The following is a 21413-nucleotide window of genomic DNA, read 5'->3' as shown; positions in this document are numbered from 1 at the left end:
GGGGGGGTCTAACAACTAGACAGTCAGACTCAATGTAGAGACAAGTATATCAAAGAGTTTTATATTTCTATTTCTCAATTCAATCTGCAATCAGCAAATCAGAATTTTTCGAGCCCGGTTGAATATAAGAGAAGTAACTTGAACGGTACCAAAGACCAATGTTCAAGGATCAATCAATTTCAATCAACAACCAAAGGTTGGATTTACCAATTGATCGATTCAACGCACAACCTGTGATATTTCAATTATATAACAAAATATAATGCAGAAAAGAAATAACACGGAAACCAGAATTTTACTAACGAGGAAAACCGCAAATGCAGAAAAGCCCTGGACCTAGTCCAGCTTTGAATACCACAGTATATTAAGCCACTACAGACACTAGCCTACTACCAATAAATTTCGGACTGGACTATAGTTGAACCCTAATTAATCTCACACTGAAAAGATGAGGGTACCCAAATGTGCCTCAATCTAAAACTTTTCCTACCTATAAGTCATTTCTCCGAAAGTGATTTTCTATAGACTGATTCGAGATAATACAACTAATCGGTTCACACTTCGTGTGATCGTCTATGGATACGAGATCGAGACAATACAACAACGAAGTATGTTTACTTGATAAAAAAGTTCGGACTTAACGAAACACAATAGGATTAATTATCAAGTAAATATGAATTAACGTTTGTGTATTTTATTTCTAATTATAATAAAAATAATTAATCGCGAAAATAGAAAAGTAAAAGACACGGCAAGATTTTGTTAACGAGGAAACCAGAAATGCAAAAAAATCCCGGGACCTTGTCCAGAATTGAATACTCAGTATTAAGACGCTATACAAAATCAAACCAACTTTGTATAGTTGAGACCAAGCAACTAAACCTATAGTTCACCTAGGTACATATGTATTCCCAGGCCTTCAACTTATGAATAAGTCACATACTTGGAACAATTCCTTTGGTTCGTATTCCAAACACTAAAGGAACAACAAATCTTTTTGGAAGCAACTCTTTTCAACCAAGTGATGTGAGTTCGACAAAGGCTCTTTTGTTTATCTCAATAGACTCCTTTGTCAGGTTCTTAGATCTATCTTATGATCAACTACCAAAGGTAATTTTTAAGATTTTGCAACCAATACTTTTAATCACAAAGAATTGTATTGATGCCGATCTATACAACTAATCAATATAATCTACCACAAGGATAAACCGATTATAGTTGGATCCTCCATACTGAAACAAGTATTGTGCACACCAAAGATTATGAACCCCAACTTCAATATTTTCTTTGTCTTCAAATCTTCTTAGATTTTCAATAAACACCTGCACACAAGAACTTCAATCTCTTGTGATCAATCACGCATAGAACGGAGGCTGTTAACAATGGATTATCACAAGACTACTTTAGATCTACAAACAGTCTAAAGATCCCTCTCGAAACTTCAATCTAGTTTGAGTGAGTCTTATATCAGAAGAGAAGATTCTCAAGCATAAACAAATTAGGTGCAATCAAAGTTCAACCACCCTTAGTCAATCAAATCAATCGAAAACACAAGATAAACCGCAATTATCTAGTTTCCCACCAGCGGTACTAATAGAGCTTCTCAAACCCAGAGAAGACTTTAACCTGAGAGGCCCTAAGAGATTTCGCCTAATTAGGTTACTATCCTCTCCGAATAGGCGGCTTCACCGGTAACAACACAACCTAGGAAGTTTGTTGTCACGAAGGATTAGTTCGCTAGAAATGCAAACTTTCATATTTATATACAAGGAAGTTTGGACACCAAGGAATTTCCAAAACCGAAAATATTCTCAAGATATGCAATATATTCCAAATTCGGTTTCCATAATTCCTGAAAATTCTCTGTCCAAAATATTGACCGAAAATCTCTTTGGAAAACCTCAAACTAGTAAATGCACATTACTAATTCTCATTTTCCTAAAATAAAATTAAAAATCTTAAATTAAAGATTCTTAACTTGTTTATGTTTCGATCCTGGGATTTTCTTCCTTTAGCTATACAGGAATAACTTTGAACAATTGAAGATTAGCGTTACTGCACATGTTCAAAGTATGTCGACATCCTTACTTTGTAAGTCCTCTTTCATACTTAAAACCTTGAAACCGATTTGCCACACTTCCAAACAAGTTTAGAATTGGTTTATCTGACTTTCAAGAACTATGTGATTGATCAAGAACACTCAATCACAAATCATGGGTTTCACGGTTCTACCAAAACAAGTTTCGGTTCTACCTCCATGTGAGTACTGTGCATAGTCACACTAGCTTTCCAAATATTCGGTTAACTGGGTACTAGGATCGTTTCCCCACATATATATGGTATCTAACTTGTACTTGCTTCACATGTTCATGGGATCGGTTCCCCTTTGCTTAAAAACGCGTTGCACATGTCCATAGGATCGGTTCCCTTTTCTGCTAAAAACTTGCTGCACGTCATACAAGGATCGATTCCCCTTTGTGATGTGTTGAACCTCTATTGAGGATCGGTTCCCCTTTACCCAGAGTCGGTCATACACAAAATCAAGTATCCCTTACAGGTATTGTCTCTTTCAAAACAAGGAGTACAATAACTGTGTACTTCAAGGCGTCACTCCTGGCATTGAAGACATCTTCAACAGCTGTCTCATTCTCGACAGAGACATGTCTATCTACACTGCGTATAAGGAAACCAGCATAGACCCCATTGAAGGGACCATTAATATTTACATGAGCTCCAAGGAATTTGCAAGAGGTTTTCTAAGCATGAAGGTTCATGCACTAGCTGCATATCCACATACGCAGCTAGAGAAACAATCTTTCAGTCGCGCTGTAAACCTGCAAGTCGTTGGAGATAATGTCTCTGCAGCTACTCTTGTTGTCTTCAGAGAAGAAATGTCTATCTTGCAAATGACGCAAAATAGAGCCTCTTGCATAACCCCTGCCATTAACACCACCCTGACAACCATCAAAATCCTTGAATGGGCAATGGCAATGCCCGCTCTGTATAACCACATCTTGACATGGACGGGGTAACAAAGAGGATCGAGTAGCAGAAGAATGTTTGGAGGCAGGCATGATAAGAGGTTAACTACAAACCCTAAAAAAGAAAACAAAACCTTATTTCGAGAAAAAAAGAAAAGGTCGTGGAGAAAAACAAAATCGGAGAGAAATTAATCGTAAAAAGAAGGAAAAGGAAATCAATGCAGCTGGATAACAGGGATGAGACCAATCCATGGGAAAACCCAGGTTTTCAGTCGCCTGGTTTTCTCACCGGAGCTCATCGCCTGGTTTTATTCTTTGGTTTCTTTTTAGGCTTTAACAAGACGTGACATTTATTAAATTACCGCATTGAAACTAAGGTTTGGAGATATACAACTTGGTGGAGAATTAGAATTCCACCTAAAGATGAGGTTGTCATGCATTGCAAATTGACATATAATATGTGCTAAATGATTTTCAGGATTTGGAACATACTAAAAATTAACATCTACAAAGGAAGTAACTTGATACGGATATCACGTTCAGGGAAACTGTTGGTGCTCAAGATGTAAGTATTTTATCATGTTGGAAAGAGAGATGCGTTGATGTCGGACACCAAAATTTTCTGGAAGTATCAATGGATTTTCTGGGGAGTTCTAAGGAGTTTACAGTCTATTTTTTCCTCACTATAAATCTCTCAAAAGAGTAGAGATTTTGGGAAAGTCTCTCAATCTCCCTACACTTAAAACCCAAACTCTCACAAACTCCCTGTACTCTCTTACACTCCCTCAAAATTCCCAAGATTCAAAATACGTTAAACTCTCCCCAACTCACCTATGGACTAAACCCCTGTTAATTAAGTTTTAATTTTAATATTAATTAAACAAGCCGGAATAACCCGTAACTTTACCAGCTACAATCTCGGGTCGAAGAAATGATGACCCGTGAAGAATAACGTCCCGCAAGCTTGGGGTCGTTTTAGCCCGTAACCCTTGTAACTCATAACAAGCTAGCCCCGGTAGCCCTAATCTAACAACATGTTTGTTTTTTTTCCGACTTGGCGTCTAGATCTTACTCGGCGCCTAATTCGGTCCAAATCATATGTTATACCGTTTGTTTTTTTTCAGAATCGCAATCTGAGTCAGACCTAACCCCTGATTCAGACCCGTTTCATCCAGGTAATAAAATACCCATGACTCTTGGAAACAAATCACTGATTCATATTTTTGAGCCAGACGAGTCAGATTTGACTCAAAAAACAAACATATTGAATCAGGTCCATATGAGTCAGGTGGTTTGAGTCATATTCATGCGAGTTAGACCCACAACAAACACAGTGAAAGTCTCAATAATTTTTTGACACCCCCTACCCGAATCGTTTACCCCTTATAACACGTAGCGAAATTTACACCTTCTTTATGTCCGACGAAGGAGAAAATAGAGACCCATGAGACTCATTTCTCTCTCTCTCTGTCTCAGCACCCAAAATTCAGATCATTAGGGTTTTCATTCATCGCGGATTGAGATTCAGGTATACCATTTTACATTCTTCCAAACACATGTTTTTTCTTTTTATTTTGAAGAATTGCTAGAATTTAGTTGAACTGCTCTCAATTATATTTGGGGGTTAGGGTTTATTAATTGACCTACCCATTAACGAGCAAGATGAATACAAGGAAAGATTGTATTGTAGATGTCGTTAACGATCGCAATAAATCTCATTTTAGTCGAATTGATGGTCACACTTTGTGCGAAATACTAGTCCGACTCCCGGTGAAATCATTATTGAAGGCAAAGCGAGTTTGTAAACGTTGGGGTTCTGTAATTCGAGATCCATACTTTGTTGGCTTACACTGCACTCGATCAAAAATAGCTTGTCCCAAACTCCTCATCTATATTGATAGAAGCATTGGAAGGTTTTTGTTTTCGGTTGACTTGTTAGAAGGCGGAGTGCTCTTAGATCAGATGAAACTAGAGCTATCGTTTGAAGATGATCCAGTTCAAATTCTGAATCCTGTCAATGGTTTGGTGTGCTTCATTAGATTTATGGGTAAGGTTCTTATTTATAACCCCAGCACCGGAGACAAAACATCCTGGATTGAATCGAGGGTGTGGCTAGAAAAGAAAAGAAGAAATAGACCATTTTATGGATTTGGATTTGATTCCAAAACCAAGGAACACAAAGTGGTTTGCTTATGGCATTCATATGATAGTAGATATGAAACTGGTGCTAGTGATGTTTGCGAGGTTTTGACTGTCGGGAAAAATACATGGAGACAGATTCATGGCCTTCCACCTTACAAGGCCTACGGAGAATCTGTTTATGTGAATGGTGTCGTCTATTGGCTGAGTACTTACAACCATTTCGATTCGTCAAGGTCTGCTGATGCTAAATCCATAGTAGCATTTGATATTGGAAGAGAGAAATTTAGAGTGATACTCACCCCTGATTTCATTGCTGATTGTCGCAAGAGTTCCTTTAGGATGAGCAATAATTCTCATGATTTACTGGTAATTCATGGATGCGTCGGTCTGCTAGATAGAAGACTTATAGTTGATGGAGATAACAAAAATGTGATTAAGATGTGGATATTTCATGATGACCACCAAGAGAAGAGTTTCACTGCTTCTAATTGGACTGAAGAAACAATTTCAATCCCTCTGGAATGGGAACAAAAGTTGATTCGTTGTTATCCAAAAACGTGCTCAGAACTTTTGTTTCAAGCCATTACCGGTACCAACCTTATCATTATGATGCCTGAACAGTATGGACAACGAGGAGGTGTCTTCTCTCTTTATTGTTATGATAGGAAAAAGAAAACATTGAATTTTGTTGAAATCTGTACCGTTAGGAACGGCAAGGGCTACCTCATAAATGAACCTGTTTATCGTATTTATTGTGGAACTTTTGTCGAAAGCCTTTATCCCGTGCAGCAGTAGAAGGGAAAGGATCGAGGAGATGAAGAAACAGATTGCATCTCAGTGACCAGAAATGCAAACAGGTTATTATTCTACTAATATGTTTGGAAGATCTTGGTCTTTTTGATTTTCATATCAATTAAGTACTGTTTCTTGATCTTCGCCCTATCAATATTAGTTTCTTTTTTTTCTTGACTACATGAAACAATTGAAATTTGATGTTTGGTACTGTTTTTTAATGGTTTAGTTATTATTAGTAGCAGTAAGATTGCACACTATTTGATTCTCTTATGATTAGAATTTAGAAAAGTGGCTATGAAGTTTAATTTTACTCCCCCAAGTTCAGTCGCTCGTAATTATATGTTTGTTAGCAGCTGGCAAGATTTTGTTTCAATGAAAAACCTTGGTTTTGCATACAACAGCAATACACTTCAACTTACTCCGTTTCAGGCATTCTCTTCATCTATGTCTCTGTTAGGTTTTTATCTTGTCAGTCCCTGTTAACTGGGAATTAGGTTGCCTGCCTTAGAATTCTGTTGACAAATAGAGACAATCACCTTATGTGAATGTAGAAGATAGAATCAGTAAATTACCTGATAGTTTCATTCATCACATCTTGTATCTTTTAAAACACCAAGTTTGCAGTCCAAACCTGTGTTTTATAGTGGAGGTATACATGGAACTCTATACCCACTTTATTCCTCTCATCAGTTCTATGATCAATGATAGCAATACAAGAAGGTCTTATCGATTTAGAGGTTTCGTGGATCATGTAATTTTGCATCATGACTTATCTGATATTTGAAAAATTGAATTCTATGTTATAGAAAAGTGTAACTATAAAACCGTCTAAATGCTTGAATGTTCAAGATTTATCTATAAGCTTCTGTCGTTACCAGTTTCAGTTTTCGCATCGTCTTTTCACATGTTATTTAAGGAATTTAGTGTTGATAAATCATGGCGGTAGTACTGGTGGATGCTTGCCCGTGGTTCTGTCGAATTTCGTCCACTTACCACATCTTGAATCACTTAGAATTCAATCATATTCCTTTGATAATGAAGTGTTGACTAATGAGTTTCTGGTCTTGAATCTGTCTGGCTTCTCAAGCTGTGCCCTTCTTGAATCTCTGGTCTTGAAGTTTTGCAAATTCTCTAGTTTGAATGTTAGAGTTTCTAGCTAATTCGTAATCTCAAGCACATTGAATTTTAATATTAGTTTTTTTTTTTTTTTTTGACTGCATGAAATGATTGAAATTGATTCTTGCCAAGTAGCAGTATGATAGTAACTATCGTGAAAAGGTTTAATATCATTAGTAGCAGTAAGATTTAATTCCCTTAAGATTAGAAAAGTGCGTTTGAATTAAGATTTTACTAGGCTCGTGTTTCTAGCATGTTTACTATGCCCTTTTGGTTATCGCAACCACTAGAGGAGACCAGGGTATGCCATCCATCTTCTTTTGGCCAATCTGCAGTTTTCCAGTCGACTGTGCCATTAATCTGGTAGATGTTGAAATGTGTTAACTAATCGAGTTATAACATACAAATATAACTCGAAAATCAAATAGATACTCCGTTCAGGGATAGAAGTAGATGTTGAACTTGTGCATCAGTGAGATGGCGGAGTTCCCGGTAAGGTGTTGGCGATTTTGGCTAACAAAGCCGAATTTCCAAGCTGATAATCTCTAATACGAAGCCTACAATTCCTATATGTGAAGTGTATTCTAGACTACTTCACCCTTATCTATATACCCCTAGGATGAGGCATATTAAAAAATATCCTTTCAAACTTAATATATACTCCGAAGCTTAGTACATTACCAAAATATCTTTTTTTGTATAGTGTATATATCAAATCAGTCCCACTATCAAATCAGTCCCACTAACGGTCGGTCACCACTGACCAGGGACGGAGCCAAGAATTTAGTTATGGGGTGTAAAATTTGCTATGGGGTTCACAAATTCTTTTTAGGGATGCAAAAATGTAAATATAGGCTTGGATATAATATTTTTTTTGCAAATGGGCCTAAAATAGGCTTTGGAGCCAGCTGGACAGGGGTGCAAGTGCAACCCCTTGCACTGGGCTGGCTCCGCCCCTTCCACTGACCACCACTACCACTGTCCACCACCGCCAACAACCACCAGCGCCGTCCAACACCGTCGCCGTCCACCACCATCGCAGCCAACCATCACCACCACCAAAAACCACCGCCCCCAACCACCACCACTGCCGGCTACGAGAAGCCACCACCGTAGCCAACCACCATTGTTAACTACCACCAACCATCACCGCCACCCCCAACCACCACCACTTTCTCATATCCACCGTAGCCAACCACCATTGTTAATACCTAGAGAACATTTAGGTGTTGGGCTTGAGGAGCTAACAAGTCACAAGTGAAAGAATCCCAAAAGCACCCATCAACAGAAGTAGAATCTTCAGAGGGGTATCTTGTTGCCGTTGAGCACCCATAGGATGCAGCTGAGGGAAAAATTCATGTCCAACGCTGCTGAGAAACGGAGTAGCAGTAGTGTTACTTTGATAATTACCTGAAGAAGGTGTAACAGTTGCTGAGAATGTGAACAAGTCCGTAGCAGGCACATTAGCCGTTGGAGTATCATCTACTTCTATTGATGCGAAACCCAGGGGAGGAAACTGATTCATATTCGAAGCAGGTCCCTTTGTTGTTTCCGATCTCTGCCGTGCTTGGCTATTTGGAAAGTGGATTCCAGGAATAGATTTTGATATTTGAGCATCCACACCCTTATTTCCCCTTCCATAAAGAGGAACCAACTTTTCTTCATGTACGCGGGTCTTACAAACAGGGCAGTCCTGAGAAAGAGAATGACTTCCCAAGTATCTCCACCACTTGTACAAACAAGGCCAACAGAAAAGGTGACCGCAAAGAGTCACAATTGGGTCGTGAGCAAAACCAAAGCAGATTTTGCATTTGAAGTTAGACATGTCAGTGTTCCCATGATCACTAGTATCACTACCAGAAGGATTCTGGGATTCTCTCAACTCGCTATCCATGCTACAAACCCTTCCAAAGCCTGTCAATTACTTTGAGAAGATGGAATAAGTGTGGTTGCTTTCTTTTTCCTGTTGAATATGACTACAAATTTTCTTTAGGGATTAAACCTTTTCGACTCAAAAGAATAAACCATCTAACCCGAATCCTACCAAACATGGAAATTTCCAAAACCGATACTGCAAACACTTGGAAACCAACTAAGAGTGCATTTGTTTTTTTACCGACTCAGCGTCTGAATCTGACTCGGCCTATGACTCCTCGAGACAGATGTCACATTGTTATTTTGAGTCAGATATGGATGAGTCAGCTGGATTCAGACGACTCAGATGAATCATGAAAAAACAAGCAAGGTGTTACATTCCCATCTACATTCCTATTTGCGCTAGTGGCTGTCAATGGTTACAGTACTTAGATCTTTGTGTCTAAGGAAATATTTTCTCGTTCCATGTGGTCAGGGCGACAAATACTGCGGTTACTCATACATAACGTATTCTCAGAATGGAACATATGAGTAAGGAGATATAACTTGAAGATCAAATGTGTAATATGTTTGAATATGAAAACAATGGTGGATCCTCAAACAGTACTCTCATCTATAACGATGCTAATGAAAACATCAAGAATTACATTAAAATATGATATCAGAATATTAAATAGATGTGAAACTTGTGATTCGGCAAGATGACCGAGTGCATTAGGCAGTTTTGGGTAAGGTGTTGGCAATGTCAAGGACGAAACGGTATCTAACATCAGCCTTAGCAAGACGTTCCATTGCAGTGTTGACATAGTCCATTGGAACAACCTCGATATCCGCTGTGATATTGTGCTTCCCAGCAAAATCAATCATCTCTTGAGTCTCTTTCATTCCTCCAATCATACTCCCTGCTACCGTTTTCCTCCCTCCAAGCAATGGAAAAGCTGGAAGCTCCAGTGGCTTCTCTGGTAAACCCACCATGCATAACTTCCCTTGAGTTTTCAGCAGACCGAGCAATGGTAGGAGTGGATGGTTGGCAGAGACTGTGTCGATGATACCATCCATTGATCCCATGGCAGCCTACACAAAGCAAAATAACATAATTAACAAAAAGATAAGATTGTTCCCATCATGTGGGGCGAACGTAGATTTCAAGCCCCATGACAGCTATTTTATCAAGTTGTTCAGCGGGTTTTACCTTCATCTGTTCGGGGTTACGACTGACCAGAAAAGAATCTGCCCCGAGATGCTCGATTGCTTCCTTCTCTTTGGCTGGTGAGGTGCTGATAACAGTAACTTTCATGCCAAAGGCCTTTCCGAACTTCACAGCTACATGACCAAGACCACCAAGGCCAACTACACCAATGTGCATACCAGGTTCACAAAGTCCATAATATTTCATTGGACTATATACAGTAATACCAGCACAAAGTAGTGGTGCAGCCGCATCAAGTGGGAGGTTTTCAGGGATCCGGACCACATATCTCTCATTGGCGACCATGACATCCGAATAACCTCCTTTAGTTACAGATCCATCAACATCTTTAAAACCATAGGTAAAAATCACTCTAGGACAGTAATTCTCAAGATCACTTTTGCAGTTATCACATGAATGACATGCCCCAACCATGCACCCAACACCAACTTTGTCACCAACCTTGTACTTTGTTACCTTGTTACCTACCTCTGTGACTAAACCAACAATCTCATGACTGTGTAAACCAAAAAATAGTACCAAGTTGATTAGAATTTGACAACACAAAGTAAAGGCAATGGAACTATGTAATCAGGACCACAATGATGTAGAGTATATGGTAAATTACCCTGGGATCATAGGGTAGACTGCATTGCCCCATTCATTCTTAATGCTGTGGAGATCAGAGTGACATATGCCACAGTACAACACCTTAAAGGTCACATCCTCTTCTCCAGTTGCCCTATTTTAAACCACAGAAAACACCAGAACCATTTTAGCTTTCAAAGAAGACAAGAAGGTGGCAGACAGCAGGGGCTGAGCGGGATGCAATCGTAACCCCATGCAACGGGCTGGCTCCGCCCGTGACAGATAGGACAAAAATGCACCATGTGGGTTCTCATGGTCCAACCAATTCTGAATTCATGCTTATAAGGTCCACCAATTTAATCAAAGAATAAGGTTTGATTTTCTTTGTCTTTTGATACTGAAACATTACTTATTACTAGATTAGGAAAAGAATAATCAAACACTAATCAGTATCAATAGAGCTAATTGAGCAAGAAGCCTCTTCTGGGAGTTTTAGATTAAATCTTCTTATAAAATTGAAAATTACTAGATTCATTCTGTATCTCAGTAATGCAAAAACAAGATAAACCAGTTTTGTTTCCTAATTAAGATTTCAGAACTTTTAATGACTTCTAGACCAAAAAATAAAATAAAATCAACCTCTAAAGTTTAATAAGAAAATCTGCTTTAAAGAATTTTTCATCTATAATCTGGTGAATTACTCAGAATCTCCACATGTTCTTTTCTATAATTAGGGTTTTTCTCGAGTCAAATCCTGTGTGTAATAAAAAAACCAAAAAAAACAAATCCATCTAGATTTGCACTTTTAGGTAGATGAAACAGTATTTTAATCATCTAAATCTACTAATTCAAAAAATAATTTGCATGGATTTTCCTAAATCTACTATTCCTACCATGCACCCAACAACAAGAAGAAAATAAAAACAGATCAAACCACAGATTCATCTTACAAAAACAGCAAAACTTCGATCCGGTTTAAGATATTATACCTTCTGGAGAATTTGAAAGGAGAAAGATGACCGGAAGCATCATTAGCTGCCCATCCGAATGCCTTCTGTGGGAATTGTTCTTCTGGTGAAGTCGACATTGTTTGTTTGATATTTTATCTGAAATAAAATCTGTGGAATTTAAAGCAGTGAATGAATGTTGTTGGGGGTAGTTGTTGTTGTTAAGAATTTGTTTTTAAAGTAAATCTTACAAGGTATATATAGACAATATAGAGTGCGAGCAAGGAAGCTAGCGTTTTGATGGAAACGTCATTACTATTAATTATTTTTTGTGTGTGAATAATTCGTGTGTCCGTTCTCAGGTGACGTATTCATTGAGGTAACTGTAACGTTCTAGGATCTTCTTTGGTCACCCCATCGGTCGTCGTGTTTATCACTCGAGTCGGTGGAGTCGTCCTACCCGTGTAAGTTTCAAGACCATTACAATGTATGGTCTGTATTGCTTTCAAGCCTCCTATTTTTTTTTATACTCGCTCCGTTCCTAAATAATAGGCTGGTTTCTATAAATAGATGTTTCAAAAAAATAGACTGGTTTCGTAATTGGGAAAGTCATATATTATTTTAGTTTTATGAGACCACTTTTCTCTTAACTTCTTTTGATGACAAGTGTCATGTGGACCATTTAACTTTATTTCTTTTGTTGACAGGCGTCATGGGGACCATTTCACTTCACTTCTTTTATTGACAAGTGTCATGAGGACCACTTTTAATGATTAGTTCTCTTAATTTCCTTAATTTTCTCTAAGAACAAAACCAACCTATTAATTAGGAACGAAGGGAGTAGGAAAATACCAGTTACCTTGATAACACCGATCCGAAATCGGGATTATTACAGTGGCTTTTACATGATCTCTTTGATAAACATACAACAAGATTAAAAACAAACACGATTACATCAGCTCCACAATTTTTTCATGAGAACGGATCAACCAATTCCAGCTTTTCAATCAAGCCAACCCTAACTTACCAATAGACCAAGATCTAAGTAACCAAACAAGTTTAAATATCCCTGCTAGTTTTTTCCTAAGCAAAACTGAGCAAAGTAACAACCCTACATGAAGCAGGTTTGTTAGAATCATCACATGATACAACCATTTCTCAGGGTTTTTTTAAGACAATCAATCTATGTAAACTAAAGTAACAAACTAAACTAACATAGTATCTGATTTCTGGAAAGAGTCGAGTCGGTCTAAATCTTGTCGGAATCTGGTCGGTGTCTTTGTAACAGTTGGAGTGTGGTTGTAGTGTCTTTTGCATTTGCAGTTGCAGTTGCTATTGGTGATGAAGGAATCAGTGAAGTTGTTTTTGCTGTAGTAGAAATTGAAGATGATTTTCTTATGTAAAACCCCAATTCCCATGTCTTAAACTTCTTCACTAGACAAACTAGAGATTTAGAGAAAATCCATGAATAAGAATACCATATGTGGGAGTTGAACCGCACATCTAAATGGTTGAAAACCATGTGCTCTTATATTTAAGCTAAAATAGCAAGTACTCAATATTGGAGAAAAATATTTAAAGAAAATATCGTTACCTGAGCTAGTTTGAGATGTGATGTTCAAAATGGAAAGCTATGACAGTGATATACAAATGCCTAAGCAATTCCTAAGCAGAGACATATCAACTCAAAATTGTACCTCAATAATAGACAACAGATATTATGTAAAACATAAAGCAACCTGTACTCACCTGCAATAAGTACTATAACGTAATTACCTTGTGCTAATTAACTACTGGACATGGTTATAGACTAAACACATTCTATTCTATTTTGAATTAATCTCATACTGTTACTGATTGAAATCGGAGTTTAAGGTATGCATAAAACTTGACAAAAAAAATCTCATACCCCAAGTTTTTCATTCTACATAATCATAGACGTGGTCAGTTAGTTTTTTAAACCTTAAAACTATGGACCGAACTCGGTTTATGCAAACAAAGACGGAACATCAAACATTAATTTCAGTTAGGCATTTGCACAAAAACATAAGGCTCAAAATTTAAATGTTCCTCTGCTTTCCTGAAACCCATAACTTATGGAAGACAAATTAAGTAGGGGATGGAGAAACTATTTCAGAGAACCCAAAAGTAAAATAATAACATAAATCATGATTACGCTAAAAATGAAACAAAACCATATCTAAGAATTCAAAAAGGAAGTAACTCTTAACCTACAAAATATAAAACAAAGTGATTTAAATAAAAACGATTAGGACATGTGATGAGAAATTGTACTTGATAAAACCTAAGTTACTACATATATGCGCCTCACTTCTTCGTAATATTGCAATTCCTGGTTATTAACTCTGGTGTTATCTCCGACACAAAACACTTACAAAAATTATTCCCTGCAACAAATAAAATGAAAGTTGATTAGATCAGATAACGAAAAAAAAAAACAAAAATACAAAGGCTCCGAGAAGAGAAAAAGGAAAGATGCCTTTCGCCAGCTTAAGTTGAAACTGCATATAATGCAATCTGTGTAGGATCTATCCACCGGGTTCAAGTAAGACTTCCTTGCACTTCTTGACAACAAATTAAGAAAACTGGAAGTCAGGAAGAAAAAAAAATCATAGATTAGAAATATGTGTTTCCCTAAGATAGCAAGTAAGAAAAACCCATCATCAATTGAGAGACGATAAATAAGTTCAACATAAGATACGATAAAAAAATAATAATAATAAAAAAAACCAAATTTTTTTAACCGGCTGCATATACTTAATCTTGTTGGTTAAACTTCAACATAGAAGTCACTAACAAGCTGGTTAGGACAAGATTAAGAAATTGATGTAATCCTAAGGGAATTAGAAGTCATCTAGTTCTAAGAAAAGGAAAGACATGTAATAAGGTAATAGGACTAGGAAAAGGAATTCATAGTTCTATATATATACGATCACCAAAGTTGTGGTTGATCATATGAGCAAGATTATAGCTTGTGTTTAGTTTTGAGAGATTTTCTAAACATCAATAAAGAGAGTTGTCTTTATATAAGCTAAGTTTCATCTTGCAGTTGCTATTAATTGGTATGAGAGCTTATTTTTGAGCCATGGAAAACGAAACCACCATTGTGGGTGCAAAACAGTTCACGCCACCATCAATACAAGTTCCAATCCTCAACGCCACAAAATACACAGTATGGGCCATGAGAATGAAGGTACTGATGAAAATCTACAAAGTTTGGGAAACAATTGATCCTGGTACATTGGACCTAGACAAAAACAATGTTGCCATTGGATTACTCTTTCAAGCAATACCAGAATGTCTTGTTCTACAAGTTGGTGAACAGGAAACTTCAAAGAAAATTTAGGATGCAATAAAGACACGTAATCTCGGAGCTGATCGAGTTAAAGAAGCCCGTCTGCAAACCTTAATGTCTGAATTTGAAAGAGTGAAGATGAAAGACACTGATACTATTGATAGCTTTGCAGGAAAGCTATCAGAGATAGCCTCAAAAGCTGCGTCACTTGGACAATACATTGATGAAGATAAAATGGTAAAGAAGTTTCTCAATAGTTTACCAAGATCCAAGTATATTCATATCATAGCTTCTCTCGAACAAGTCTTAGATTTAAAGAAGACTAGCTATGAAGATATAATTGGAAGATTGAAAGCATATGAAAAAAGAATCCTTGATGAAGAAAACAATGGAGAAACTCTAGGAAAACTCTTACCAACAAAACTCTGCGACAAGAGGAAGAGGTCGTGGAAGAGGTGGTAGAGGAAACAGAGGCCGAGGAAGGGGAGGAAGGTTTAACTCACAAGATAGAACAACAAGTCAGAATGATCAAAACCAAGGGAATGAAAAGAAGGATAGATCAAACTTCTCCTCTGTATGCCCTGAAAGAATACAAAAGATGGAAGAAACAAACAAGAATGAAACAAGGGAAGCATATACAGCTCTTTTCATGCACGAAGTTGTATTCTTAAACGAAGGGAACCTAATACCAAAGAACTACGAATCAAAGGATGGAGAAGAAGGAATCTGGTATTTAGATAATGGAGCCAGCAATCACATGAATGGTAAGAGACACTACTTTTCTGAACTCAATGAGAAAATCAAAGGACAAGTGAAGTTTGGGGATGGACCTTCTGTAGAAATTGAAGGGAAAGGATCAATTCTATTTCAGAGCAAGACCGGAGAACAGAAGCTTGTCACAAACATCTACTTCATCCCAAACTTACAAAGCAACATTCTAAGTTTAGGACAAGCTACAGAAGTTGGATGTGATGTTAGAATGCGACAAGATTATCTAACAGTTCATGACCCAAGTGGAAGACTTTTAGTTAGAGTCTCACGCTCACAGAATAGACTCTACAAGATAAGTCTCATGATTGGAATGTCTGAATATGAGACTGGAAGATCAGACATGGAAGTGGTACGCAAGGTTAGGACACATAAGCTTTAGAACTTTAAAGGCAATGTCTCAAAACAAGATGGTTCGAGGACTACCACAGATAAATGATGAAGCAAAAATCTGTGAATCATGTTTAGTTGGGAAACAAAATCGTCAAGGTTTCCCAAAAGCAACAACATTCAGAGCCTCAAAGCCATTAGAGCTTCTTCATGCTGATTTATGTGGTCCTATTACACCACAAACCCTTGCAAATAACAAATACATATTTGTTATTATAGATGAATTCTCAAGATATATGTGGTCTATTCTTATGAAAGAAAATAGTGAAGCATTTGACAGATTCAAAGCTTTCAGAAATCTGATAGAAAAAGAGCTAAAAGAGGAGGTCAAAATGCTTAGAACTGATAGAGGAGGAGATTTCACTTCCGTAGAGTTCAACAAGTTCTGTGAGTCAAATGGAATCAAAAGGAAACTCATAGCACCATATAGACCACAAAAAAACGGAGTGGTGGAGAGGAAAAACAGGACTCTAATGGAGATGACAAGAAGTTCTTTAAAGGATATGCAGGTACCTAATTATCTATGGGGAGAAGCTGTACGACACTCCACATACCTAATAAACAGGATACCTACGAAAGCTCTGAAAGACATGACTCCATATGAAAGTTTGCGAAAGAGAAAACCAAACATAGATCATTTAAGAGTGTTTGGTTACAAAGCATACGCAAAAGTTCATTCTGCAACTCTTAAAAAACTGGATGATCGATCTCAGACTCTTGTGAATCTAGGAATTGAGCCTGGATCCAAAGCTTACAGATTATTCAATCCAACAACGAAAAGAGTGATAGTGAGTCGAGATGTGGTATTCGATGAAAAAGCAAACTGAAACTGGAAAGAAACTAATGATGGACCAAGTAGGGATCCAGGAATGTTTCACATGAGATGGGGTCAAGTAATTGATGAAGGCGAAGGACCCATAATCATCAATACCAATGGAAACAATGATGTTAATCAAGAAGAAGAAGAGAATAATGAAAACACTGAGAATAACGAAGAAGTAGAAGAAGAAGAAGAAGAAGAAGAGATCGATGAAATAACTCAACCCATTCCACTGCGAAAATCAACAAGACAGATACAAAAGCCACAATATCTGGAGGATTATGTTCTTCAAGCTGCAGAAGAATGTGAGATAATGCTACTTTCTGTTAATGATGAACCAAGGAATTTTCAGGAAGCAAAGGTCTCGACTAAATGGACACAAGCATGTAGAGAAGAAATTTTTTCAATCAACAGCAACAAGACTTGGTTTCTAGTTGATAAGACAGGTGGGGTAAAAGTGATTGGTCTTAAGTGGATCTTCAAAATAAAACGGAATGCTGATGATACTATCAATAAATACAAAGCAAGGCTTGTAGCTAAAGGATATGTACAAGAATCAGGCATATATTTTGATGAAGTTTTTGAAACAATACGCTTATTAATTGCAGAGGCAGCATCAAACTCATGCTAAATTCACCACTTAGACGTTAAGACAACATTCTTACATGGTGAACTGCGAGAAGATGTGTATTTTGAACAACCAGAAGGTTTTGAAGTAAAAGGACAAGAGCATAGGGTTTATAAGTTATCAAAAGCTCTATATGGTCTAAGAAAAGCTCCTCGAGCCTGGAATACAAAGTTAGATCAAATCTTAAGAGAAATCAGATTTGTTAAGTGCTCTAATGAAACATCAGTATACAGAAGAGAAGAAAAGGGAACGCTTCTTGTGATTGCAGTCTATGTAAATGATCTATTTTTGACTGGTAACTCCCTTAAGGTGATCAATGAGTTCAAGAGAGAAATGTAATCATAGTTTGAGATGTCAGACCTCGGAAAACTCACTTATTACCTTGGCATAGAAGTCCATCAAGGAGTAGATGGGATTCAGATTAAACAAGAAGCTTATGCAAGGAGAATTCTGAAAGAAGCAGGACTTGAAACTTGTAATCCAACTAAGATACCAATGGAGTTTGGACTTAAAGTTTCAAAGGCATAAGAAGAAGCAGAGATTGATTCAACGAGTTATAGAAGAAATGTTGGATGCCTAAGATACTTATTACACACACGACCAGATTTGGCTTTCTCTGTGGGAGTAGCAAGCTGTTATATGCAGAGTCCACGCAAGTCTCATGGTGATGTAATAAAGCAGATATTGAGATATCTAAGAGGAACAATCAGCTGTGGATTGAAGTATGGTCGAGGAGGATCAAAAGGAATTGTTGGGTACAGTGACAGCAGTCACAACATTGACCAAGACGATGGAAGGAGTACGACAGGTCATATCTTCTACCTAGGAGATGCACCTATCACATGGTGCTCACAGAAGCAAGACACAATAGCTCTGTCATCATGCGAAGCTGAGTTCATGGCCGCAACAGAAGCAGCTAAACAATCAATATGGCTTCAAGAACTGTTGGGTGAAATCAAAGGAAGAGAACCTGGAAAAGTTCTCATCAAGATTGATAATAAGTCTGCAATTGCACTCACTAAAAATCCAGTGTTTCATGGGAACACGAAACACATTCACAAAAGGTATCATTTCATACGGAAATGCATCGAGAAGGAGGTTATTAACGTTGAACACATACCAGGAACTGAGCAGAAAGCAGATATATTGACAAAGGCATTAGCTCGGATCAAGTTTGAATAAATGAGACAATTGATTGGAGTACAAGATATGTCACGGGTAAGGTTGAAGCTTAACAGGGAGAATGTTGGTTAAACTTCAACATAGAAGTCACTAACAAGCTGGTTAGGACAATATTATGAAATTGATGTAATCCTAAGGGAATTAGAAGTCATCTAGTTCTAAGAAAAGGAAATACATGTAATAAGGTAATAGGACTAGGAAAAGGAATTCATAGTTCTATATATATACGATCACCAAAGTTGTGGTTGATCATATGAGCAAGATTAGAGCTTGTGTTTAGTTTTGAGAGATTTTCTAAACATCAATAAAGAGAGTTGTCTTTATATAAGCTAAGTTTCATCTCGCAGTTGCTATTAAATCTTCCACTTCATATAATCTACTTATATCTTCAACCTCAAATGAGAAGATCGGCGTCGATACATGCAAAGGACTTAGGGTTAAACATTGAACCTATACCATGACTGTCCTTGCTGGTAGTATGCCATGTAGTATAAGCGCACAAAATTTTTAAAGTACACTGCTGGGATCCGTGCATAATAACAACATTTGGATCGTTTGAATAAGTTTCAACCCTTATCCCTGGAAAATGAAAAAGTGGCATTTTGCAGTTTTAGGAGTAGGAATACAGTACCTTGAACCTGGAAGTTGTAATCTGTAAAGCTAAGAGAAAGATGACAGAGTGTTGAATATCAAAGGACTAAGAGAAATACATATATTCACAGAAAAGAACTGTTAAGACGAAAATATTACGCGTTAACCAAGTAATTTTAGTGGGTGTTTCATCTTTAGTATCTGTATCATATTTATCCTTTGCAGTTGCAAGCATCGGATTCGAGGGAGGGGCCGTTGGGGCTACCGTAGGTAAAGGCAATCTTTTAACCGTGTAAGCTGAGAGTGGTCGTTTCTTCTTGTTAAACAAAGTTGGGTTATTTGGTAGTCTATTTTTTCAAAAGATGCACCCACCTTATATTTTATCTCTTCCTGGTGCTATTACAACATGGAGTTGGATTACATCAACACAAAATATAGGTACTTTGGAACTTAAACGTGCATATGATGGTATTTGTTTTAACTGATTTAATAAAGATAAACAGACGATGGTGTACCTCTCCGATCTTAACTGCGTCCAAGGAAATGGTACTGATAACCGTTGGACTTTACTATCCGGAGTAGCAAGTATAGTGTTATCGCTATGATTATCGCTTAAAGCCGTAAAAACTGAACAATCAGACGGAGAAGGAGAACAAAGAGAGAAGAAGAATGAAAACAGAGAGAGAAGAAGAAGAAAAGAGGCGAAAGAACAAAAATTGTACCAGGTTACGTTAGGTATACCTGTTAAACAAATCACGGAAAAGGTATCAAAAGTGCAGGCGTGGAGAAGAACCGTGATTTTTTGGAGAAGAAAAGTGCAGGCGTGAAAAAAACATTGAAGCTTTTAGGTTTAGTTAAATGGGATTAGATTTAGGTTTAACCCCTCCAACCAATAGAGTGTCGCCAAGTGTCCTCTCCAGGTTTAATATGAGAATTCTTTTCTAAACGACTGTGGCCCTCTTTTCTAAGCGACTATGGCTCTTCTCCATGAGCGATTGTAGGAATTCAACGGTAACACTCATCATTCAACGTGGAGCGAGATATGAGTTAGGATTTTAAAAGAGTTAGATATTTCATGCTAATGCTTATAACTTTGGCCTTGTCTGATCAAGGCGGTCATCAGACCAGATATTCGGATATGTGAATTTTGGGCTGTGGTTGGTTTGATGATGCAACCACGGACGTCTAAAACTTTGTACGGATTCTGAAGATTCAAAAGATCAAAGGTAAAAATTTGATTCCTAGAATGTTGATTATATATAACCAAAAGATTAAATTAGAGTGGTTAAAAATCACTAATTTACTCTCTCTTAGTCTTACCATAGTCTTACTTGCTGAGTCTTGAGACTGTGCATGTTACAAGGAAGATTTTACCGAGGAACGTATTTCATTTTTTCTTTTTTTTTTTGTATAAATTTGTAAGCCGATTTTATGTGACGTATTCCATGATGTAGCAAAACGGTTCTGGAATCTTCTTTGGTCACTCCATCCTTGTGTGAAACAAACTCTATGACGAGTCCAAATTTGTTCACACTTTTCTAACAAGTATATATTTCACATATTTTTGTGATCGGTTGATTATTTAACTGATGGTCCCATTACCCTTTATGTTTAGAATCACGATCTTCATTATATGATTTCTTAAATTAAATTAAGAGTAGAGATTGAAATGTGAAATATACGCTCGTTAAGAAATATGTAAGGATTCGCACGTCCATAACGATTTTGAGATGAAATGAGAACGCAAGAATAGCCCGAGTTCTTCTGAATCTGCTGCGCTTCCATAAAGAGGGAAATCTTTTTCAAAGGAAAAGGATTTTTGAGATGGAACGTCACGTGGTCCTCTAAAAGCAGAGTTGAGTGAGATGTGCTAATAGGCCCAGTGATGTCAACCTCTGTAGAGCAGTTGATGCGGTCTTGAATGCGAGCAGTTTATGAATTTCTTAATTATTTGTCAATTTTCACCACCATAACATTAATAGGCCCAGACGGGTGCAGTACTAAATATGTTTCTGCAGCAGGAATTACTAGCAGTCTAGCACACTCATTCATCTATCTAACTCCTTTAAAATCCCAACTCACATG

General features: G+C 37.4%; 3 protein-coding genes across 3 annotated transcripts; 1 reads left to right on the top strand and 2 right to left on the bottom strand.

Annotated features, from left to right (window-relative positions):
• The first annotated feature begins 4416 nt into the window (after positions 1-4416).
• Positions 4417-6243, top strand: LOC113286660 (putative F-box protein At3g10240). The gene has a single exon (XM_026535228.1). The coding sequence runs from the start codon at positions 4644-4646 to the stop codon at positions 5916-5918; it is 1275 nt and encodes a 424-aa protein (XP_026391013.1). The 5' UTR covers positions 4417-4643; the 3' UTR covers positions 5919-6243.
• Positions 6244-8277: 2034 nt separating this feature from the next.
• LOC113286580 (E3 ubiquitin-protein ligase RMA3-like) lies at positions 8278-8928 on the bottom strand. The gene has a single exon (XM_026535158.1). The coding sequence runs from the start codon at positions 8926-8928 to the stop codon at positions 8278-8280; it is 651 nt and encodes a 216-aa protein (XP_026390943.1).
• A 507-nt stretch (positions 8929-9435) lies between these two features.
• Positions 9436-11876, bottom strand: LOC113286661 (probable mannitol dehydrogenase). Its single transcript, XM_026535229.1, has 4 exons — positions 11676-11876; positions 10727-10840; positions 10102-10615; positions 9436-9983 (listed from the first exon to the last, which is right to left on the bottom strand). The coding sequence occupies exons 1-4, from the start codon at positions 11771-11773 to the stop codon at positions 9624-9626; spliced, it is 1086 nt and encodes a 361-aa protein (XP_026391014.1). The 5' UTR covers positions 11774-11876; the 3' UTR covers positions 9436-9623.
• Between the last annotated feature and the right edge of the window lie 9537 nt (positions 11877-21413).

Source organism: Papaver somniferum, chromosome 6 (genome assembly GCF_003573695.1).
Source record: "Papaver somniferum cultivar HN1 chromosome 6, ASM357369v1, whole genome shotgun sequence".
Lineage (NCBI taxonomy): Eukaryota > Viridiplantae > Streptophyta > Magnoliopsida > Ranunculales > Papaveraceae > Papaver > Papaver somniferum.
The sequence above is the reverse complement of the archived record's forward strand: the minus strand, read 5'-3'. Positions and strand labels throughout refer to the sequence as shown.